Source organism: Natator depressus, chromosome 25 (assembly GCF_965152275.1).
Source record: "Natator depressus isolate rNatDep1 chromosome 25, rNatDep2.hap1, whole genome shotgun sequence".
NCBI lineage: Eukaryota > Metazoa > Chordata > Testudines > Cheloniidae > Natator > Natator depressus.
In genome coordinates, this window is record NC_134258.1 from 10,953,257 (window position 1) to 10,977,738 (window position 24,482).

Below are 24,482 nucleotides of genomic sequence, written 5' to 3' on the forward strand. Positions count from 1 at the left end.
TTATTGATGAAAGTGGGGGCGGGGGGGAGTGGGGTGATTTGTAACCTCAGACAATCAAGCCTGCAAACATACATGCGTGTCCCCCCCCCGCACACACACTCTGCTCTTCCCGGCACTTCACTGGCTGCTGCGCGGGCACCGCCCACCCCAACAGCATGATTCAACCCTGCACGAAAAAAAATCTTTATATAGCCAGTGTGAAACTGAGATTTGTAACTCGAAAGGCAACAGGTCAGCCCAGGACTAGGCGAAGATACAGGAGGGCCAGCCCAGCCTCGCCCCGTGTCTCGCCCTCGGAGATCTGCGGGAGCCGCACGCCCCTGGGGGGGGGAAAGGAGAGGACTGGGCGGGCGTGTGAAATTGACTAGCAAACTTTTCAAGTTTTGGGGCTGCCTGGCTGGTTTTTGATCGCTCGTCTCGGCTCGACATGAAGCCCTGGCTGGTGCTGCTGTTGGCTGTGACTTGGTGTCCCACCACTGGAGGGGAAGAGGACTCCGTTCAGGGTAAGTGATTCTCACAGGCTGCTCCGGGGCAGCTCTTAACCATAACGCAACAACCCCGGCCAAAAACCACACCACCCGATGCTTCCCGGAAACAAACTGCCCGGAGTTAGGGAAGGGCAGGCAGCTGCGGACGCGTGTTTGCAGGTGAGCGTTGCAAACCTCGCTGGGCAGAAGTTGGGGGAGGAATCCCCCCTCCAAAATAAAACCGTTTCCCATTTTGAAGTTGAACCTTGCTATTCTGCAGAGCTGAGGTCTCAAGTAGTTCAAAGCCGGTTCTGATCTCAGATCGGACCTTGTCCCGAACGAATCCGGATCAGGATCCCCGCTTGCCACCTCCCCCGCTCAGCACCCACGCAAGGTGCCCCGTTGGTTTGTGTTTTGTTTTGGATGAACTTCCTAGAAGCGCACGCCTCGTCGGGCCATAACGCGGCCATTCATGTGGGAGCTGCCGCGGAGTGGGGTGCCCCTGACGGGCCGCAGAAGCTACCTGTCCTCCAGACGGTCTGCCCAGAGCTCTGGCTCAGAGACTTGCAGTCCCTGCTCTGGAGAGCTGGGCTAGTCCCCAGCTGGAGCTCCAGGGAGGCTCTTAAGTGCTTCTTCAGCTCGTTTGCACTCGGAGTTTAGTAACTTTTAAAACCAATGGTCTATGGGATGGGTTGGTTGCAACTTTGGATCTGGGACATTTGCTGTTGCAAATCATGTATAGTCCAGACAACTGCTTTGGGGCAGACTGTGGGAGATGCCAGACAAACACCCATCTATTTACCTGCCACATGTTTCTTACCTTTCCCCAGCTGGGCTTAGGAAGAAATTGCCTCCCTGTGTTGTAATTCAGCAGGTGTCAACCTCAGGGGAGCAATCCCCTAGGAGTCGTCACAAAAGGGTGTGTGGGGAGGGGGGGAGGATTTGTGAGCACTTTCCCCCTTCTCAGATTGCTAAATGGGTAGGGGTTTCCCAGCTAAACGGGAGAGAGATCCCAGGCCAACATGGGGGGGGGGGTCCCAGTACAGGAAAAGTTGAGAACCACTATAAATCTAGCATTATGCTCGTTCACCCCTGGCCGCTACTGGAGACTAGCTATTGGCATCAAGTATCAGAGGGGCGCTGTGTTAGTCTGTATCCACAAAAACAATGAGGAGTCCGGTGGCACCTTAAAGACTAACAGGTTTATTTGAGCATAAGCTTTCATGAGTAAAAGATCACAAAACAATGCATCTGAAGAAGTGCGTTTTTTACCCAGAAAAGTTTATGCCCAAATAAATCTGTTAGTCTTTGAGGTGCCACTGGACTCCTCATTGTTTTTGTAGCTATTGGTGTGTTTCACAGGGGCATTTCTTCCATGCTTGTGTTCTCTCTCACCAGGCTTGCTAAGGGCCCAATCCTGTGTGGTTTTGGCCTCCTCAGCCCTCCCCCATAGCTTCTCTCCCTGCCCCGTTCGGTCCTGTGTGAAGACATAAGGATGAAGTCCCACGATCATGATCACACTGATCTAGACTGCAGTGTCATCAGAGCTGTGATTTCATTGTGGAAGGAAGCCCTTTGTTCCATGGGAGAACCCAGTAACTATAGTAAAAGCAAAGAGATCACGGGCAAATGTTAGCCAAGTCCCCTGCTATCTCAGTATACTGCGGCTGCTCTGTTTCATCAAGTTGGCGTTAGTATAAAAGTCACCCATTGGGGTCAGTTCCTAAGAGGTGCTGTGTACCCATAACTCCCACTGAAGTCCACAGGTGTTCTCTTCCCATTAGGACCATGCCTAAGGATCTCAAAAGCAAGAGAATGCATGTGCTTCCTAGGGCAGCCATAATGCTGAGTTTTATCTGTTTAAAAACTAGAAATGGTTTCCAAATGCCAGCTTGAAACACTCCTGAAACACTGGGCATTCAGAATCCAAACCTGGGAACCAACTTGAATTTAGCAGCGTCCCGTGGGCCTGAATTTCCATTGCTTCATGCAGTCATTTACCCCTGGGCCAAGGGTGTACCATCTGTTCTATCATTCTGTTCCGGTAGCATTTTACATTCACTTTGCACCATTGCAAATTGCTACTGAAGATGGAAGGTAATGGAGAATCAGGCCCCTCGGCTTTATAAAGGGGCCATCCCCAAACCCCAAATCCATCTGACTCCGAACTGGAGCGTTCCAAAGCCAGGTGCAGAGGTTGCTGCTTGAGCCCCTTTCTGTTAAGAACATTATGGTAAAATAACACTAAGCATGGGGTTTGCCTATGGAATTTTGGTAATGGGTGTCTACCGGGGAACCTGCCTCGGAGACTCTAGCCAGCCAACAAATCCCTATCTTATGAGAACATTTTAAAGCATCCAAGTTCCCACTGCAGTTTTGCTCAGCCTCGAATTCTGCCAGGCAGTGGATTTTTGCTTCTTCCTTGAGTGATACAGCGAGGTAGATTGGAAATATTTCTGAAGTATGGTCCCCATCACCTTAGCTACGGGATCATCTTAGCATGCTGCAAATACTAATAGATTTTATGCTTGCAGCATCCTTTGGAGGTAGGATGCCTGATTTACAGACACCGACTTTAATGTGATTTACCCAAGGGCCACAGGGCAGATCTGGGAATTGGACCTAGATCCCAGCCTCATGCCTTTGCCACAAAACAAATCTGTGACATTGCCTGCACTGTAATGTTTCCACTGATACTCAGTGGACCTCTGAACCTGGTCTAATATGAATACAATTTCTACAGTATGAGATACTGTTGCTGACTGGCAATAGGAGCACAGGCAATTCGGACCCTTGCTGAAAGCAAAAGAATTGTTATAAATATCAGCCAAGATCCAGTTAAATCATGGGGATTAGGTGCACTAACAGTGCCACACGTGCAGTCCCTGGGTCAAAACCCTGGCGACCTTAATGAGCTCTTATTCTCATAGAGGAAGGATGATCCGGTGGCTATGCACTATCCTGGGACTTCGGAGACTTGGGTTCCTCCATATCTGAGCCTCTGTGCCTGAGTTCTCCCTTTAACAGCACTTTCCCCACCTCACAGCGGTGCTGTGAGCCCAAATGCATTAAAGCTTGTAAGGAGCTCAGGTACTCCAGCAGTGGGGCTAGAGAAATACCATAGATGGATTCAGTCCTTGCTGAGGCACCAATCAAGGGGTGAAATCCTGGTTCCATTGAAATCAGTGGCACAACTCCTATTTCCAGCTTTTCACCCTAGGAGTCAACAGGAACTTTGCCTGAGTAGGAACCTGGGGAATTAACTCCTCCCCAGGGATTGTAAAACCAAGCTGTGAACACTCCTCCTCGTTAAAGAGCCCAGGACAAGTATACAGGTGTTTGCCCTGAGGTCCAGGCCAAATTGCAGTTCAGAGAGTTGCGTTCTGTCTCCCTCCAATTCTCCTCTGCAGCATGCAATTGGATATGGGACTCTAATTTGCTCTTTCTTCCCTGAACTGCTGTGTAGCGTTGTTGGGCATTGCTAAACTGCATCTGTGCTCCTCCCTAGCTGTATTTCCGCAGTAGCTTAAGTGTTACTTGCGTATAAATTCTCCCGACCATTAAGTTTACACAGTGCTTTGGGGTTTCTTCAGGTTGAAAAGCACTAGATATTGAAGATTTCAGAGTAGCAGCTGTGTTAGTTTGTACTAGATATTGAAGGACACTAAAGAGGGCCAACAGCATAGTACCTAGGCACTGTTAGAAATGCAAGAGGTTGTTCTATGTAGTAGCAATGGGATTAATGGATGTGTGTGGTTTTTGTTTTTGTTTTTAAAAAGTAATGACACAGGGTAAATGTTAGTGATAATCTTAAAACACTTGTTTTTTCTCAAAAGGCTCAGGATAACTGACCCCCTCTTCGCTTGCAAATTATTTTGTCAACTAAACTATTCTAAAATAGCCAGATTCCAGAAAACCTTGTTCGGATTATATCCAAATTTAGAAATTCTCCCCTCCATGGTAGCTGAGCACTTTAGATGATATCTGTGTGTCATCTCTCAGCCTGAGCTGAATTTAAATCCTACTGGAAGGATGACCTTGCTTCACTAAGGAGGCTCCTGGGGAGGGGTTTGGCCCTCTTCTAATACTTGTGCTTACATTTTTCACTAGCTTTTGGGGGTGTGTGGTGGGAACGGACATTTGTGGGACTGAGATGTCATGAGATCGGGAGGTCTTCGGGTAATTTTAATTAATTTCCTGGCTCTAACCTAATTTATTTCTAAGATGCTGGGGGCACTTTAAATACCTATGACTAGTGGAAATGCTATAGAGAAATTAATGGGTCAAGATCGAGGTGCATCAGCTGAGCTGTGGGTGGGGAGCCCAGGACTGGAACAGCAGGAGTGGGGCAGCTGCAGGTTACAACTGAGGAGGAATGACCGAGAGCTGTGTGGGGAGACCAGCACTGGAACGGCTGGCTGAGTTGCAGCAGAGCTGTGTGGAATGCCGGGATTGGAATTGATGGAGTTGGGTCTGCTGGGGCCAGGATTGGGGAGGACTGACAGAGCTGTGTGTGGGTTGTCTAGGACTGGAACAGCTGGGCAGGCTGCGAGTCGGGAATGAGGAGGTTTGGCAGAGCCGTGAGGGGGACCAAGGCTCCCCACACTTTGCATCAGAGCTTAGTACCCAGCCAGTTATGGAGATTTCCACTTGGTGAGTTACGTTCGGGAGAAGGCAATGCAGTTTCTGCAGCAAGCAATAAGGAATCACACGGGGCTGTGGCGGTGACAAACAGGACTGAAAGAAGAGGTGGCAGACAAGGTCAGAGGCCCAGATCCTCAAAGGTATTTAGGTGGCTGACTCCCATGGGAGTTAGGCACCTAAATACCTTTGGGGATCTGGGCCTCAGTACCTGCCACTCCCATTTACTTCGATGGGAACTCAGCGCTTCTTGGGATCAGGCCCAGAATTCCCATCTGGACTTAGAGATGGGTGAAAAATCGTGGATCCAAACACTTTCCAACTTTTTTTGGGGGGGGGGAGGGGGAGCAGGGGTGAACTTGGAGTTTGCTTCGAGCCCCTTATCATGTGCTAAACTAAAAAACATGGGCCAGATCCTCAGCTGGTGTACATCATGGTAACGCCATTGAATTCAGTGCAGTGATGTGGATTTACACCGGTTGGCATACTTTAAAAGCAAACACATTCCTCTCCCTATAATGCCGCAGGTACTTAAAACTAAAAGAATTTTAACAATCTATTTGAGAGGATTTGATCCTGCAAACACTTCAGAACAAGGTCTCTGTCCTCAGGATCAGTGGGACTACTTAGGGTAGTAATTCCTACACTCGGGAGTAATGGCAGGATCTAGCTTGCACTTGTTGCGCTTTGTTTACGTTTTACATTGCTCTCAGCTTGGACAAAGACAACAGGCTGGTCAGTTTCACAGTTTCCGGTCAGTTGCACCAGCAGAATGTTGCAATGTTTGGGTTGCAAATGCTGCAGAGGATGTTTATTTGCTTTTAAAAAAAAAAAAAAAAAAAACCCCATTTTTTACCAAGATGGGACAAAGATCTGGCTCTGGCTAACGCTGTGACATGCAGAGTACACGAGTGAGGCTTGGTCTACACCACCAGCCGACGTCGGGATAACTACCTCGCTCAGGGGTGTGGAAAAGCGATGTAGCTGACTGACCTAACCCCTTGCGTAGACAGCACTGTGTTGACGGGAGGGCTTCTCCAGTCGACAGCTACTGCCTCTCGGGGAGGTGGAGTTCCTACGCCAACGGGACAAGCTCTTGTAGGTAGCATCCGCACTAAGCGCTACAGCCCCGGCAGCGCTCTAAGTGTAGACAAACCATCAGATACTGATGTGACTTACCCCACTTTCACACTGGTATGACTCCAGAATGGATGTCGCTGGGATTTGTACCGGGTAACAGAGCAGAGTCTAGCCCAATTAATATTATTTAACAGATGAATAAGCAATTCAGGGCCAAATTCCAGGCTCATTGACAACCATGTCATCCCAATGTACAGTTCTGAAGGAGGCAGTGTTGTCTAGTGGTTAGATCAAACATTGGGATTCAGCCTTCTAGTCCTGCCTCTAGGAGGAAGTGTGGTCTGGAGGTTAGAGCAGAGGGCCAGGAGTCAGGACTCCTGGGTTCTATTTCCTGCTGTGGTATGGCATTGTTATTGACCTTGGGCAAGCTTCGTAGTAGGGGTTGTCTACATGGGAAAGATATACCGGTATAAGCTAAGGTGTGAATTGAAACCAGTTATATGGTGGTTACAGTTCCTTGCATGACCACTAGGATTCATCTAGATTTGGAAGTTATTTTGGATAAAGGTGGGATGTGAAGTTAAAGTGGAATAGCCATTTCTGAATAACTCCATGTGTGGATGCTCTATTCTAGAATAAAATGTTCCTGTTTAGCTTAATTCACAAATAGATTAAGTTAAACCAGAACAAGGCACTCCGAACAAGAGTGTCAACATATGGAGTTACTCAGGAATCGTTATTCTGGAATAGCTGCATGTGGAGACAAAGATATTAAGTACCTTTTTTGCGGGGTTAGTTTATTGTGCTAAACTGAAAAAAGCCACTCATGCTGGAATAAGAATGTCCACGGGGGCATTATACCCATATAGACAACCCATTAAATCACTCCATGCCTCAATTTCCCCATCAGGGGCGTGATCCTCACTCATCCCCCAGGGGGCGCTGTGAGGATTAACTCACTAATATGTATGCGATGCTATTTACAAAGAGCCATGTCAGTGTTCGGGGTTGAATCCTGCTCTGGTTTACACCCTTTGTGATGCATTTAACATGGGTGAGATTAAGAGCAGACTCCAAAGTCCTGGTTTGTATGCAAAGAAACACTGCTGGCAAGAGCTGTGACAGCCCCTGTCTATGACCAATGGGGGTGGGGAGGTGAGGACAGAGGGGGTATACTCCAAATGTTAGGATGCCCGGGGGTCATCTCTGTGGGGTTACCCTTGGCTGCAGCATTGTGAGGTTGGGAGAAAGGGAGTGGGGCCCAGCAGTTAGTCACACAGAATGATCAGAACTCGGTGGGTTTGTTCAGGATTAACCCTGCATGAGGCCAGGGTGGGAGAAACCCTCCTGAATGAGACAGCGGGCTCCCTCTTCCCATTGTTTCTGCTCAGACACCCCACCCATCTAGATTAGTGACCGGGGGCGAGAAGGGGAGACTAGGAACCTTCTGTTCCTCAGTTAGTGGCCTGGTGTCCTGTGCTTTTAATCAGAGAGGGCCCAGACACAGAGCCTGTTATTATCTTCTCCTCTATAGAACAGAGAAGGCTGGGCAGCAGTGGGAAATCTTCCCTGGGAGCTTCCAATTGCCCAGGGCAAAGAGCTGCTGCAACCCAACCAAAGTCAGGTTAATTGCGGCTGGGCAATCTCAGACCAGACTCTGACCTCAGCGTGCACTGGGGTGACTCCCCAAGTAACTCCACTGATTACCGTAGAGTCACTCCAGATTTACCCCGGCATATCTGAGGGTGGAAACTGGCCCCCACATCTTTAGCCACTTAACAAACCCCAAGTCGAGCTAATGAGAAAACAAACCAACCAGCGTCAGAAGCGGCTGGCTTACAAGGAAGGAAATGGCAAAGGAATCACTCACAAAAGAGAGAGGGGGAAAAAAGAAATGATTTGCTCATGAGATTAAGAAACAAACAGGCTTTTGACTCAGTGAGATCAGATGCCAGTGGGTTGGCTGTGTCCCAAGGGGCTGTCTCCAGTGTCCAATGGTCAAGACATGGCTGCATACTAGAAGGATTGATCCTAAGTGCCATACCACTCATGGTCCCACACGTCTGGTCCACCACTACACCTGGTAATCTTGCTTGAATGCTCTGGGGAAGTAACAAGGGAGGGCTCAGAATCTCCAGAGCCAAATGTCCCTGAACGCTTTGAAATCTAAACCCAGATTTAAACCTATTTTTGCAAATCCACTGTTAGGAGAGAACTGCGATTGAACTGCAAGCCTCATGCTGTTCAGTGCCTTTCTTAAAGCCCCAGATCCTGGATTCATGTGAATAAGAGAAAATCTCAACTTTCATTTAAAAAAAAAAAAAAAAGATTCTAGCCCTTGTGGTTGCAGAGAAAAGCTTGAAAATGTGACTCGCTAGAGGCTACGATACTGGAAGGCAAATGAAAAGCGTCCCGAAGTTGGTACTTTTGAAAAGTCTCATGGCTTTTAAGCCACGAATCTGATGGATTTTTGGGTCCCAACTCATGATTTTTGAATGCTTGGAGTTGACAGAACTAAAAACCTCTTTCAGTTTTGGGGTCTTTGCTGTCGGGAGCCCAGGACTATAGCTTGGGCCCATCTGTAGAACTAGATTCAGGAGTATCCAGCCTAGGGTGACCAGCTGTCCCAATTTTTACAGGGACAGTCCCGATTTTGGGGGCTTTCTTATATAGGCACCTATTACCCTCTGCCCCTGTCCTGATTTTTCACACTTGCCTGCTGGTCCCCCTAATCCAGCCCTACAGATGAAAATGAAGGGGTTTGGGGACTGCCAGTTCAGGTTCTTGGTGCTGTTCTCTTTAACAACGACCCCGTGTCTGTTTTCCAGAGCCTAATGCCAGAGATGGGTGAGAGTCAATCAGGTCTGGCTCAGCGAAGGCACGAGAAGGGGGTGAGGGGAGAGAGCCAGCCTGCCTCAAACACAGCAATTTGCAGACAGTTTGCCATTTGCAAACCGACACTTTGCAGACCGTGCTACTCAGCACCCCCCCACCCCAATTTCCCAAGCCAGGCACAATGTGTGCACCTGCACAAATATCTGTGTGCACCTGTGCAGCGCCCTGCGTTTGCATGCATATTGGGCAACGGCACGTGGAAATGCAGCTGCATGGAATGCACATGCCATAGCAGGCTGACACACATTTTGCAAATCCAGTGGTAAATATTTTATTTCCTCCCTCCTACCCCACCCCAAGGTTGAGCTCTGTGTCTCTGAAGAGGGGCGACAGCCAGCTTGTGAAGTGCAAGCATCTAGAAGCACCAATAGGTGGGGAACTAATTCTCACACATCATGCACCGTTCTAGTGGTGAGGAGGCTTCGGGCTGGCTCTCTGTCCAGGGGGTAGCTGTACCCAGTAAACGCAGTAGCTTCATCTTAAGGACGCAGTCTCCCAAGTGTGGTTCTCATGGTCTGCTTTCTCCTGGCAGGTGGGATCTGCTGGCTGCAGCAGGGGAAGGAAGCGAAATGCACCATGATCCTAAAGACCGGCGTGACCTGGGAGGAATGCTGCGGTAACAGCAACGTTGACGTAGCTTGGTCCAACTACACCCAGCCAGGCAATAAGATCAGCCTCTTGGGGTTCCTGGGGCTGGTGACCTGCCATCCTTGCAAAGGTAAATGTGCTTGCTGACGGCTGAAATAATGTAGCCACCGTGCTGTCCTTATGTAGGCAAAGTGTCCGAGGAAGCCTGGCCTGCCCAGGGGCTGGAGGCCTGAGCCTATTGTGTTTTATGATAAATACTGCTTAGTGTTATGGGACCATCTAGAGGCCTCAGCTGAGATCAGGGCCCCACTGTGCTGGGTGCTGTACAGACACACTACGTCTACACTGCAAAAAACCACCCTGCGGCTGCAAGTCTCCGAGCCCGGGTTAACTGACTCGGGCTTGTGCTACAGGGCTAAAAATAGCCGTGTAAACGTTCCCACCCGGGCCCTGAGACCCTCTCCCCACGCTGTATCCCAGACCCCAGGCTCCAGCCTAAGCAGGAACATCTACGCTGCTATTTTTAGCCCTATAGCGTGAGCCCGAGTCAACTGACCTGGGCTCGGAGACTTGCTGCCGTGGGGTTTTTTTTTTTTTTGCAGTGCGGAGATACCCACAAAGGCCTGGTCTACACTTAAAAATTAGATCAACCCAGCTACATGGCTCAGGGCAGTGAAAACCATCACGCCTTGTGCTGTGTAGTTAGGGCGAGCTAACCCCTAGTGTAGACATGGCTAGGTCGACGGATGAATTCTTCCATCAACCTAGCTACTGCCTCTTGGAGAGATGGATTAATTACCTGGATAGAGAAAACTTCCGTCAACATGGGACGTGTCTCTGCTTTGGCGCTTTAGTTGCAGCAATACCCAGAGTGAGACTGTCCCTGACCCAAAGATAGTCGCTTAAATAGAGAGAGCAGGTCAAGGATGCGAAGTGAAACAGGGGAAGTGATTTGACCAAAGTCACACGGCAGGTCCGAGGCAGAGCTAGGACAAGAGCACACATGTCCTGAGTCTCAGGGTGTTGTCATAGGTACTAGATCACAAATAGCCACTAGGAGCAGAGGTTTGGGTTCACATTTAAAATGGCATCAACTCCGGCATCGCCTGGGCGGGTGGGGGGGCGGACTTTAGTCCTACAAAGCAGAAATCTCCAGCCATTGTCTGTTCTTGCAGCATTTCCACCATCTTGGCCTGGTAGCTCAGGAGACGGGCCACAGCGGACCTAGACAAACAGGCCCCTTTTTGGGTTGGGGTCCAACATGGAACCAGCAGAGTTGGTTCTGAGCCAAGTCACTGCTGTGTGTGGCGTGCAGTTGTTTACACCAGTGCAAAGGGGGTGTAAACTGATCCTCCATGGAACAGGGCGGGGTTAGGACCGAAGTGTGTGACCTTGTTTCTCCCTCCTCCTGCATGTGGGGGAGGAGCGACCTGGAGGTTCCCACTGTCGTGGCCCATGATTATAAGTTATATCAGGAACAGGAGGTATGGGCGTTTATTCCCTGCCCTGCCATTCCCAGCCAAATCCTTGAGCAACAGGAGCAGAAGCGCTGGTCGGGGTAGCAGGGCACCTGTAGAAAGTCTGTTTCACAAGCCATTTTCCCTCGAGCACCAAGATCCCCAACTAGAGGCAAGAGCCCAAGGGGGCAAAGTTGGCATCATGCCCTCAGGATTCTGGGTGGCACCGAGGACTGGAACGGCCCCTGACATCAATCAGAATAACGCCAGGCGTGCGTTGTTACAGCTGCCTATGGGTTGCCCTGCATTCCAGAGGAGCCTTGCGTGTCCATGATGTGCACTGTGGAGACTCCTCCTCCCAATACTGGCCCCGCCCCCTGCATAGGGCTTGCAAGGGGGCAGCGTAGGACAATCAACTGCCGCCCCACACTGTGCCTGCTCCAGGGGAGTTTTCCCTCCAGTCCCGTTGGAACGCAGTTCCAGCCCTGGACACCACTGCTGGGGCAGGGAGGAGCAGAGATCCGAGTGCGCTCAGTCAGCTTGCGGCGGCTCGTTCCCGGTGAAATAACAGTTTCCTCTTGCCAGATCCTCCCTTTCCAGCTGCCCGCTGCAGATTACCCCGAGGGGGGATTTTTATTTATTTATTTAAGGCTCTCCCCTTTCAACATCTCCAAATGTCTTTATAGAATGGGCTAGTTCCAAAAATGGAAACACTCCAGTTTGTGCGTTCCAAGCCATCCAGATGTTTTGGAGCGAGCCAGAGGCACGGATCCTCGCGTCACACTTGCATGGCCATGTGAGGACAGGCCAGAAGACCTGCTGACCGCAGTAGTAAGGGAGTGGGTTGGAAAGGTCACATGGTTCATTGAGTCATTTGTTTTACAAAGGCCTTTAATGGAACAGCCTTCCCCCGCCCATATGCACCCCTCTCTTGCCTGATCACAGATACTGCTGCCTCCCTGCCCTTAATTCAACCTTGGAGAGGTCCCCAGAAGGGGAACAACATGACAGGTAGTGAGAGAGGCTAGAGGTAAAACTGAAACTGCCCTCCCAGTCCTTGATTCTGTATAGAGACCAAGCCCAGGCTGCAGGATTCAGACTTGAAACTTTCCCCCAATTTAAGATTCTTGGGATCAGGTCTGCTTCTGATGTCTCACGTTGCTCGGCTCGCCACTGAGTGGCAGGTAGCGCTGGGAGAGAACGGAAGTAGGGGCCCTGATTTAATGGGTGTTGATGGAAATCTTCACCTTGCAGAATCAGTCTCCAGGTCAATGATTACTGTTCACTGCACCTCAGCCTGCACTGCGAGGCTGAGATTGGGACCCCATTGTGCAAGGCATGCTGCAGAGCAAGAGCCAGCCCTTCCCCCAGAGAGCTTACAATTGACATGCACAAGGCAGGCAAGGGAAAGATTATTCTCCCCATTTTGCAGTGGAGGAACTGAGGCACAGAGAGATGTGAGTGCCAGGGGCTTTCGACAGCCTGGCTGCTTCTGAGCCCTTCTGAAAATCCTAAGCAACTTGCTAAAGGTCACGTGATGAATCAGTGGCCAAGCCAGAAATTAAACCCAGCTCTCCTGCGTCATGGCCTGAGGCCTTAGCCACTCATCCCATAAGCATGCTCCAGGAGGAGGTAACCAAGCTCCTTGATCTACTTGGCTTCTGCTTAGACGTTTAGCTCTGCTGCTATAGCCAATCACCAGTCCGCTGCACAGGATTTATCAGAGCTTCACGACCCCAAAGATGAGAGGATCCCAGGGCAAGAGGAGGAACAAACTCCCCACACAGCAGAAACCTGCATAAAGTCCAATCTGATCCTGCCCATTCCCCAGTGTGCCGGAAAGGAACCTCCCCCAGAGCTAGCCGATGAGCAGGAGTCCTTGGAAAAGGGCAGGAGGGACGACATGTATCTGTGATCCAGCTCCTGCCTCTGTGTCTCAGCCCCTAGCACAGTGTCTCCCCCTGCTCTGCAGCCAGGTCAGCTGGAGGGTGACAGAAAGCACCCCCAGGGCTCCCGAATGGAGGAGGGTGCCAGGGTTCCATGCCAGAGGCAGGTTATGTTCCTCCTGGGGCATTCTGAGTCCATTTAACTGAGCCTCAGTTGGGGGCACTGCAGAGCTAACCCGGGCGAAGGGTCGGGGCTGCTGGGAATGGAGCAGTGGCAAAACTCCCCAGGCTCGTGCTTTATCTGTCTAACAGCCCTCTCCACTGCAACTCCCGGTGCAGAGAGAGCCCTGTGTGTGCTGGAATCGCCCAGCCCAGCTCGCTGAAGGGCGTGGCCTGTTTGGATCATGGACTACGCCAGGCGAGTTCAGCCGAGGCTCGTGCATGTGAAAGAGCTGCTTTCCCGCAGGAGCTAGCCCCACATAGTTCATTTACTCAGCCCCGGCAGATCTAGGGACTCTGACTCACAAGACTGGCCCTGTTCCAGGCAATGGCTACTTAGATATGGAGCTCTGGGTGCGAACAGGAAAAGCAGCTGGTCCCCTGCCAGGGGATTTCCCCTCTGCAAAATAGGGGCAAACTCCTGGGGGAATTCCACCTTCCTCCCTATGTGATCTTCCAGGGAAACTGCACCACACCATGTCCCATGGTCAATCCGTTCCCCTTATTGGATGGGGTCACGTCCTCCTTCCCACCGTCTCCTGTGGTAACCTTCCCTACGCCCCCACCTCAGTGAAGGAATGACTCCACAGGGGAAGGATTCTCTAGGTCCAAAGACTTGCATAATGACAGGTTTCAGAGTAGCAGCCATGTTAGTCTGTATTTGCAAAAAGAAAAGGAGTATTTGTGGCACCTTAGAGACTAACAAATTTATTTGAGCATAAGCTTTCGTGAGCTCACGAAAGCTTATGCTCAAATAAATGTGTTAGTCTCTCTAAGGTGAAGTGAGCTGTAGCTCACGAAAGCTTATGCTCAAATAAATGTTAGTCTCTAAGGTGCCACAAATACTCCTTTTCTTCTAGGTCCAAAGAGACACATTTCCAATAATACCCTGGTGGGTGTCTGTGTTCCCCTGATCCAAACGGGGCAGTAAAAGTGACCCTGCAGCTGGCAGGCTAGAGAAGATAATGGGGAAGGGAGCAGTCCTGCAAAGCAGGGGCAATGGGTCTGAGTCACACTTGTGGAAACATGGTGTAAACGCTCCCACTGGGGCAACCTGATTCTTCTCCCACCCCACGCCGCACACCTCCAACCTCTGGAGACATGATAACTGGCTTCTACAAGTAGCTAATGTCACTGCCCCCCCCCCCCCCCCGGCTAGCGCTGCACACTTCCCAAATGTCTCCCGTGTTTGGGGGAAATTCCACAGCTTGCCACACACGCACATGAGTTCAACGGCCCCGCTGAACCCGCGCAGACTGTTTTTGCTAGGAGGCGACCCAGTGCGACAATGCAGCCATCTGTTTCTTCCTCCCCTGCCTGTGGGGAAAGAGGCGTCCCAGACAGATTTCCCCCCTCGCTGTTGCCCATTCTCGTTTTCAAGTCACGGAGGCCTGGAGTGAAACAGGGCTGGGTATTGTTTGGGAAAGAGAACTTGTTGATCACACAGACGCTTGCACCGGCTGGGTATTCTGGAGGGTGTAGTGCACAACAGAGCAGGGTTCTCTGTTGCACGAGAGAAAGAAATGTCTCTTAAAAAAAAAATCAACTGGCAGCTGAACATAGGGGCCAGCCCCTCAACTGCTGTAAACCGGTATGACTTCGCTGATGAATGGAGCGACTTTTCCAGCTGCAGATCTGCTCCGTTATTAGGGTTGCCAGGTGTCCGGGTTTTGACCAGAACGCCTGGTTGAAAAGGGACCCTGGCAGCTCCGGTCAGCACTGTTGACCGGGCCATTAAAAGTCTGATCGGTGGGGCTAAGGCAGGTGCCCTGCCTGCCATGGCTCTGCGCGGCTCCCGGAAGCAGCGGCATGTCCCCCTTCCGGCTCCTAGGCATAGAGGCAGCCAGGGGGCTCTGCACGCTGCCCCCGCCCCAAGTGCCAGCTCTGCAGCTTCCAATGGCCGGGAACCAGACCGTTATGGGGCTGGGTGGCTCAGGACTTTGTCTCATTACCCTTTAGTTACACAGGTACTAGCAGGATTGAGGTAATGCAGGGTAAAGCCTGGGCTACCGGGCATGATCTGAAACTGAACGATCAATCAAGGAAGTTCTGCATCCGGCTGGAGGGCAAGTTGCATTCAAGCTGGACGGAACAACCCCTTGTCTAGACAAAGCCCGGGGAGCTCTCCACATCCAATCCCCCAGGGCTAACCCCAGCGAGAACTGGTAGCTGTTACCATCTGTTTGTGTAATGAGTTGGGCAGGTCTGGGGGGCGGGGGTGCTTCCTAGGAGATGGGCACGCACGTCCCAAAAGCCAGCACGGCGGTGAGCACTCTCAATGGTGGCCCCAGCAGAGTCCAAGGACTGAACAGGCCATGGGGCTGTATCCTCTCTCCCCCCGAGTCTGTGGCCAAGCTGGGGGCTGTTAAGAGCAGCTGGCATATAAAGAGCAGCATTCAAGAAGCCTTTGACAGGGCTCAACAAGAGGCGTCACTGGTCTGATTGAACCCAGGACCAATATAGCATTGTCTTGAGCGCCCCCTACTGGCAACATCACTGGACCCGCTATTAAGATATGCGCAGCCACCTCTCCTTGATAGAGCACTCTCATAAGAGGAGGTGCTGTGGGGAAGCTTGGGCTGCTTCCTCCTGTCCTGTGATAAAGAAAGGATTTCAGTCCCTGTGGGCGTTAGGGGGTTAATTCATCTGTGCCTCACACCAGCGGGGCTGGTGAGCAAGATTTGAACCACAAGTGGTTCTTGGCCTGCTCCTGTGTCTCTGTGTCCCCTGGCAGCCTTTGATCTCTCTGCAGAGGGAAAGGATGCGCCCCTGGTGCAAAACGAGTGGAGGCTCCCTGGTGCTAACTCCTCTTTCCTTTACCCCCAGAGACCTGTGAGGGGGTGGAGTGTGGCCCTGGCAAAGTCTGCAAGATGAAACACGGCCGTCCCCACTGCGCCTGCGCCCCAGATTGCTCCAGCCTGCCCAGGAAGCTGCAAGTGTGCGGCTCGGATGGCTACACTTACCGTGACGAGTGCGAGCTGCTGACAGCTAAGTGCAGAGACCACCCCGACCTGGAAGTGATGTACCAGGGCAAATGCAAAAGTACGTCGGGGGCTCCCCCTTGCTCTTTCCACTTCCTGGCCCTCTCCCTGCATGCGACGGGCTGGGCCTAATAACAGCCTGAGTGGACCTGTCCTAAAAATCCCCAAAGCGAGTGTGTTTCGAGTTCCCTTGGTAACTGGAGGAAATGGTGCTCAGTAATTTCAGATTGTCCTTATTTCTCCGATGCCGTCAAGCTGGATGTCCTCATGGTTCACCCTTTCCACCAAAGCAGCTGATCCTTACCGAGGGCAGCGTCCCCAGTAGCTGGCACTTGCAGCCCTAGCACATTCAAGGCTTAGTACAGGCATCCCCCCACTCCCCAGGTCTGGCATCTTTGAGGCAGAGTTTTAGACTCCTGCCCCTTGGAGGTGACTTTGCAGCGATTTCCCTACTGAGGTACCTGGCGTATCCCTCTGGCACGGGAGATTTCTATACTGGGCGAGGAGCCTAGGGCCGCTCCCCTGACGGCCCCGCTGTGCTGCCTGCAGGGAAATGGGAATTCACTGTGGAAGAGCAGGGTCCTATTTAGAGTCGACTGTTAGTGGGGGGAAACCCATGAACCCCAATGGAGCCGCATGCATTTACGCCTGGTCAGAATCGGCAAGGCAAGAGTGGAGCTGGGAGGAAAGCTCTGGACTGCAGCGTGTGGTGGCACATGGGCTGGCAGGCCGGAGCTGGGTTTGACCTACAGGCCCTCCCCCAAGCCTTCTTGCCTTTGAGCCAGAAGCTTTAGGGTCCGAGAAATCCCCCTGCCATGACTCATGCTCCAAGCCAAGGCCCTAAGAGGGGTTGCCCTGTTTGAGGCATGGTCTTCCAGCTGGGCTGTTAAGTTGAGGCCTCTCCTGACTATGCTCCGGGGCCATCAAGAGAGAGGTTAATCCATCCCTGAGGATCCCCAAACCCTTTCCGATCTGGAGACATGTGAATCCCTTCGGCCATGCCCAGGCTGAGAAGCGGCAGCAGGTTCCAAGGCTGAGCAGGCTCCACTCAGCAGATCCCTGCTGCTCCGTTTGGAACGGGGAGGGGATCATCCCTGCGCCCCGGCCAGCGTTCACTTTCCATAGCTCAGCTTCCAACGCCAAGGGCTGCGGTGGGAGCACAGGCTCCTGTCTCCTGCAGGGCCTCTGACCTATCCAGCCAATCACTCTAGGGGTGCTCTGGGGGTCTAGGGGCAGAGCTGGGCCAGAGAGGTGGAGTTCAAATCTGGGCTTCTCTAAGGGCTAGGGTGACCAGGCAGCAAGAGTGAAAAATCGGGACGGGGGTTGGGGGGTAATAGGTGCCTATATAAGACAAAGCCCCAAATATCGGGACTGTCCCTATAAAACTGGGACATCTGGTCACCCTACTAAGGGCCAAGGCGGGGCTGATCTATTATCTGGTTCAGGTCTAGCTCCAGTTTTACTGTATGTCTTTTCATGGGTTATTTTAACATCACAGGGTGCCCGCATGAGAGATCGGCCTTTCTCCTGGCTGTTTCTGTCCCCAGGTGGTGGAAATGCCATGCGGAGAGCAGATGTTGCATTATTTCATCCTCCTAAATAACAATAGCAAGCTCCTATCTAGCACTTTTCTCCAGTAGAGCTTAAGGCTCTTTACAAAGGAGGCCAGTGGCATGATAACCCATGGGCAACTGAGGCACAGGGCAGTGAAGTGACTTGCCCAAGGTCACCCAGCAGGTCATTGGCAGAATAGAACCAAGAAATCCTGAATCCCAGTCCAGTGCTGTATTCCCTTGGCAACACTGTCTCCCATGTCCCCCTGAGGCTAGAGCCTTTCAGCCGTTCTCCCACTATTGGTCTAGCCCCAGTGCAGAACCAGCGGTGCCAGCCCTGAGCAGGATGAGACACCTCACTGTAAAACCCCCAGCACCAGGTCTGCAGTAGTGATCCTGCTTTGGTTGCTTGCCTGGGCAGAGCTGCATGGGTGCCAGGATTTAGGGAAGCCCCATGATCATAACGTGCAGCGCTGCCTGGGACCTGAGCCAGAGAGAACCAGGGGGTCTGCATGTGTCCAGCAGCTGGGATAAATGTAGCAAATTATGAGTAAGAACCAGAATCTTCTAATACTGAATAGCCCGATTCTGCCACTCTCATTGCCTAGCAAGTCCCCAGGGGGGTTCCTTGCCTAGCAAGGTACCACTCAGCATGGGTACAGGTGGCAGCATCAAATCTTTGAGCTTTTGATGAAGAACCTGTTGAAACTCAGTCCCTGATTCTGATCTCGTTTACACTGGTATAATTCCACTGGCTTCCATGGGTTTTCCTCTGATGTACATTGGTGTAAGTGAGATGAGGATTTAGGCCCCCTGTGTTTATCTCACCCTGCTGCATCTAAGAGTTGTAGGGAGACTCTGTCTCCACTGCATTGTAAACCTGGATCTGGGGGACCCGGATTTGTGGACTTGGTGTTTCTAAGTCTGCGTCTGAGCGTTCCACTGCATTGTAAACCTGGGTTTACATTTGCTGGACCAGAGGCTCACAGCCGTGCTAATGCGACCATACTGCACTGCGCAACTTGTGCTGTGTCCACATTGCAAAATGGCAGGGATTGCACCTGAGTCACAGTGGGACTTAGGAAGCTGGGTCGGAGCCCACCAGAGTCCGAGGATCCAGGCCCTGAGTACTTGCTGACCCGAGTCAGATTGATTTGTGTGTGGACAGAAGTGGGGCTTGGGTTCAAACCTGGGTCAGAGCCTGGGCTTAGTGTGCAGCGTAGAAACACCCTCCTCATGTACCAGAGGGCAGATTCTCAGCTGCTGCAAACTGTCATAAACAGAACAATGACCATTTACACCAGCTGTGGGTGTGGCCCCCAAGGTACTAAGCTGACTAGGTTCAACGGAAGCTGAGGCGTTATGGTGATAAAGAATAAAAATAACACCTTCCATTTAGATACCCTGAACCATCCCAAAGGAATTTGCAACCTGATCTACTGCTGTGGGGGTTACTTTATCCCTCGCTGAAATGCAGCCACCTCTGGTTGATAAGTGGCAGATGTTTAACCGTGCACAGTAACGTATATCCTCACATTTGCTCCAAATGGCCCATTGGAATAGGAACTGTATGACTCTAAAGGCTCGATTCTCCGTTCCCCTGCACTTTTTGCAATCACACCCGCATGAAGTAGGTATAAAATGCTGCCCTTTTCCTTCATAAGGGATCCTCTTTCGGAAATGACTGCACAAGGGACAGGGTGACGGGCCCAGCCCCAAAGTCTCATTGAGTAATGGGATTTTTAAGCCTGCATAAAGCCCTATGTACTCTCTGAAATACGATGCACAGTATTGAAGGCGCTGTATATTCTACACTGGAATAGCATCTTCTGCTGCGTAAACAGCTCTGGATTTAATGGGGGGTTTACATACATCACCGACTAAAGAACAGCAGCCCATAACATGTCACTTAGACGCATCGAGCTATTGTTTTTAAAAAAAGCAGACCAGAAAAACATCCCAAACCTGCCAAGGTCTGGCAGCTTTATTATTTTTGCCAGTCCCCTCTCTGAAATTCCTTCCTGTCGAAATCATCTTAAAAGCCAAATCTGGGGAGTTGGGAGCTGGGATGCCGAGTCACTGCCTGATCCAGCTTCAAAAAGAGCTGAAGTTTTAAACCCCTGTGAAAGAGTGTTTATAATATACAGTAAGTGATGACGCACGCTTGCCATGGAATGCCCCTGTCTGCTGGCGTGTGTGAGCGTATGTGTGTACACAGCAGAGATGGGACGCAGGCGGGTTGTCAGAGCAGAAATCAGCTGTTGCTCCATGTGTTCTGGCTAGCTTGGCATGCGGGTTAGCACTCTTGTGACTGCTCAGGGCGTTGAGAACCTAGCAATTTGCCGGTTCCGTTTGGCTTTGGCTGGGCAGTGCCTAGGGATGGTAAAGCCATTATTCGCTTCTTATTTTAATTTGGAGTGAATTGTAGTACCCAGGTCAAGGGACCCCGGCATTAGGTATCGTGCAGACAGCGCTGCCAATGCACCTCTATTCTGACTTCCAGCACCTTTGCTGGTCTAAACCTGGGCCCCAGTGTTGCTCTGCTCTGCTGTTGCACCTAAATTCTGGCCTGCATATCCCTCTGCCCTCTTCTGAGCACAGACCATCAGTCGGGCAGTGGTGAGGGACCAAACGAAGGGTCCCCGGTTTACATCAGCTGAGGTTTGCTCAAGTGTGCAAGTGTCATGCGGGGGGCAGATGAGACCATGAGATTCATTGCACGTATGATCCGATTTGCTCCTGTACCCAGATCTACAGAGGTGCAAACAAGTAGCCATCAGATGCACAGCACCATCTAAAACCACATAGACTTCTTCCTTCTGCTGGCGAAGAGAAGCAAGTGTTTGACAGTAGCCAGATATCTGGATTTGTGCTGAATAAAAGAGGGGAAGCACATTTTCCCGGGGAAGCACATTTTCCCAGGGAAACTTGTTGCTAAATCCTGCTCCCAGTTACCTCAGTGTAGAGCTGGGGAAACCTCACTGAGACCAGTGTGGGGTTATTCTGGAGTTAATCTGGTGAAACTGAGAGCAGTATTTGGTCCACAAAGATCCTTTGAATGCTCCCCCTGTAGAAAAGCAGCTCTAGAACTTCCTGTTGACGGATCTTGAACCACGCACACCCGTGCTCCGACCAAGTGGCTGAGCTCACTCTCTGGCTTGCGACTGCTTCCCTTAGAGTCCTGCTCCAGCGTGGTGTGCCCCGGGACTCACACCTGCGTTGTGGACCAGACGGGCAGCGCTCACTGTGTGATGTGCAGGACGGCCCCCTGCCCTGATCCCTCCACCCTGGACCACACTCTCTGCGGCAACAACAACATCACCTACCCGTCTGCCTGCCATCTACGGCGGGCAACCTGCTTCTTGGGCAAATCTATCGGAGTCCGTCACTACGGAAGCTGCTTAGGTATGTTTCACTTCTTGACCTGGAGAACATTCACGTGGGTCCAGTGGATGGGGGCATGATTCAGAGTTGGCTGGTAGGTCCTTCCACACAATCAGACCTTGCATAAAACCAGACCTTGCAGGAAACACTTGTAGGGGGCTCTTGAGAGTGGATAGCGACTTCCCTAGCCTGATGGCTCTTTCCTGTCAGTCCCGTGCCCTCTAATTTTAGTGCCTCCATTTGCAAGAGTCCAATTTCTGCTTCTGACTGTTACTGTTCAGCTTAAAGAGATGGGACCTGATTTTCAATGTTACTGGGCACTCACTACTCTGGCTGAGGTCAATGGGGGCAGCCTGAGCTCAGCTCTTCTGGAAATTCAGGCCCTACTATTTTCAAGGGAGCTCAGCTCCCAATTAGGCCTTGGGGGAAAAAGGGGCTGGATTCTCAGACGGGCTCCGGGCGTTGGGTGCTGGGCATTAGGGAAAATCCGTTCCTTGTTTTGGTGTCTGAAAGGGGAGGCGAGCTCTTCTGAAAATCTGGCCCATTTTGTGGATGGTGAGTGCTTGGGAGTCTGACCTGTGGTGGACTGGAAGTGGAGCCCCCAGATTCAGGCACCCCAAATTATCCAGGCTACTTTAGATGATGTAGTCGCACTGTAAACAACTTGCTCAAGGTCACCTACTGAGCCTGGAGGAGAGCTGGGAATAGATCCCAGATTCTCGGCTTCCCTTGATCCAGAGACCGGCCCGCTGGGGACTGGTCTGAGAACTCGCTCTTGGAACAGGGATGGCTTTTGGCCGCTCTTGTGATGGGCCGCGTTACACCAGCGACCTAGAGGTGAAAGTCTCCATGGCCCAGGCCAAGTCCCCTGAGCCCTCCAGACTGTGGTGTTTAATATTTCCCTGCAGCTCATTTTCTTCTATGGCTCCATTTACAGCTCTGGCCAAGTTCCCCCTCGATGTGGGCGATGCCGAAGAAAACTATGTGTGAACCATTCCTTCTCTGCCAAGAGACCGAACCCAGGAGACAGGGGCATTATGTGTATATTGTACAAACCATATACCTGATATTTATTAAGATAAAAGATCCTTATTTATATCTGTTTATGTTATGCAGACGCATAGGGCCCGATTCTCATTACTCCGTTCCTGCATCTGGGGCACGGGAGGGAGATTAGGGTGGCTTTAAACCACCTTTCTGCTCCTCATTGTCCAGGGTGGATCAGAGCCTGTGTAAGTTAGAGCAGCCTCTGGGATGCTCTAACTTATGCTCCGCGCCCCATGGGAAGCAGTGAATAGCTGTAGCACAGGGCACTCCAACCATGTCTTCAGTCTGCCCTCTGTTCTGTGGGCTGGGAGCAGGACCATTGTACAGTTTTTACACCAGCTCTACACTGGCTGGGGAGGCCCCCATGTGTAGGATGATTCTCTGGGGGCCATTTCCACCTTTCTTAACGCCCCTTTATGCTGCCAGAGGGCCTTAGTGTCCCTGAGAATTGGGCCCACACTGTATACTAGCCCCAAGATAGCACTCCCGGGCGTATTTATTTTTTTGTTTTAATTCTTGGTGCCTCCATTTGCAGAAGTTCCTGGACCTGTCCAGCGGGAATCTGAGGTTGAGCCTTCCCTTGAGGGACTTTCTGTCCTCGGGGTTCAGCTGTGGGGATGGACAGCTCCCGACGGCAGGAAACTCAGTTCAAAGCTGTGGTTGTTGCATCTTTTGTTTTCCTAATCTTGTCCAGTCCAGGTTCCCGTGTAATAAGCAACGTCAGTGAGGATGCAAAGGTAACACAACCTCGCACACTACCCTTGAGGGCGGGTTTTACACAATGGACAAGGCTGGGCAAACCTTTGCCATTATAATGCCATGCCCCTGAGTGGGTCATTGGCAGCAGGGATAGAACCTGAGACCTCTGGAGCTAAAAGCATCAGCTCTGTTAGCCAGTGCTGTGGCAGGCTCATTGACTTCTAGCTGCAGACTGCTCACCGCTAGACAGGGACAATGTGCCACATGAGTGGGTTACACCAGCCCAGATCATTGCAACTGCAAAGGGCTCCAGATACCAAGTTTGGATTCAAAGCCAAATTTACCCAGAATTCAGTGGTGTTGGTCTCTGGGGTCTTAGTTCAGGCCCATCTCGGTAATGACTCTGGGCTTCATTTTTCATTGGCCTGCACCTTTGCGGAGCCATTGATGCTGGTGCAAAGCAAGTATGCATGGTAGCACTTTGCACTCGTTCGGAGGCTGTGCAAAGGACAAGATATCTGAGACTAGTGCCCCAAGGGGATGTGAGTTAAAGAGACTGGCAAGCAGCTTAGTTCCCAACTCTGACCTCTCCTAACATCAGCTTTGCCCCAGCTTTAAGGGAGTTACTTTGATTGACACCAGTGTAAGTTAGAGGAGAACCCGGCCCAGTGCCTTTTGGGTTTTAAATATCATTCTGGGGTTTTCAAATCAGTCCCTCGATAGTTAAACCCCGGGTCGCCATCAGGCCCACGCTGAAAGGCCACTGCTAGCTACGGAACATGCTGCAGGTTGACTGCAAACTCTGTTTCCAGACTGGCCCCCTTACCCCGGCTGCTGACACTGGTCACCAGTCTGGGACCCAAACAGGGGAGGAATCCCAAAGAGAGTCACTCACTAGACAGCGGGGAGGGCAGTCGGGAAGAGAGGTGATGAGTGCTTGGCAAACAGGGAAGCATTGTGAGACGAAGGTTGGCTGCGTGGTCAAGCCCTGAGGCTCAGGAGATCTGCGTTTAATTCTCAGCTTAATTCTCTGCTACCGCTTCTGTATGTGACTTTGGGGACCCTGTGCCTCAGTTCCCCACCTGTAAAAATGGGAGTGGGAGTTCTTCTGTTGTCTGTCTAGTCTAGTTAGCATCTCCTCCAAACTCCTGCCGCTCTCTCTCTCTGTGTATTAACAGAGCCCTGCCCACAGGAGTCCTGATGGCAGCAGGAGTCTCTAGTTGCTATTACATTGCATTGGCCTGTGGTGTCCTGGAGGCGGTGCCTGGCTCCTTTGTGACCCACCCAAGCTGCCCCCTCTCCAGCAGGTTGGTTTCTTGAACCTTGTTACATTATAGCTGTCCCTTATCAAACACATCACAAGAACCTCATGGACACATTCAAAAAGGGGGCAGGGCAGCTGCCCCGTCCCCCTCTGGAGCCTCAGCTCAGCTTCCTCTGATCGCATCCCCGGTATTTATTTTTCACATCCCCTGCGACATCGTGTGTGTTGTGACCTGTGTAAATAGCGTATCGTCTCCAACAACCACGTGGCTCAGAAACTATTGCCTTTTTATTATTATATATATTAAAAAATCCCCTCTCT

General features: G+C 51.3%; 1 protein-coding gene across 1 annotated transcript; it reads left to right on the forward strand.

The window, feature by feature from the left end:
* The first annotated feature begins 225 nt into the window (after nt 1–225).
* Nucleotides 226–24,482, forward strand: FSTL3 (follistatin like 3). The gene is made up of 5 exons (XM_074939342.1): nt 226–503; nt 9,616–9,801; nt 16,060–16,275; nt 20,945–21,172; nt 22,089–24,482. Exons 1-5 carry the CDS (start codon nt 428–430, stop codon nt 22,139–22,141), a joined length of 759 nt encoding a protein of 252 aa, XP_074795443.1. The 5' UTR covers nt 226–427; the 3' UTR covers nt 22,142–24,482.

Excerpts from the sequence above, each read along its gene's own strand:
- FSTL3 (XM_074939342.1), top strand. The coding sequence starts at position 428 with ATGAAGCCCTGGCTGGTGCTGCTGTTGGCTGTGACTTGGTGTCCCACC. Across the intron at positions 9,802-16,059 it reads GACCTGCCATCCTTGCAAAG|AGACCTGTGAGGGGGTGGAG; the intron begins GTAAATGTGCTT and ends CTTTACCCCCAG. Across the intron at positions 16,276-20,944 it reads GTACCAGGGCAAATGCAAAA|AGTCCTGCTCCAGCGTGGTG; the intron begins GTACGTCGGGGG and ends TGCTTCCCTTAG.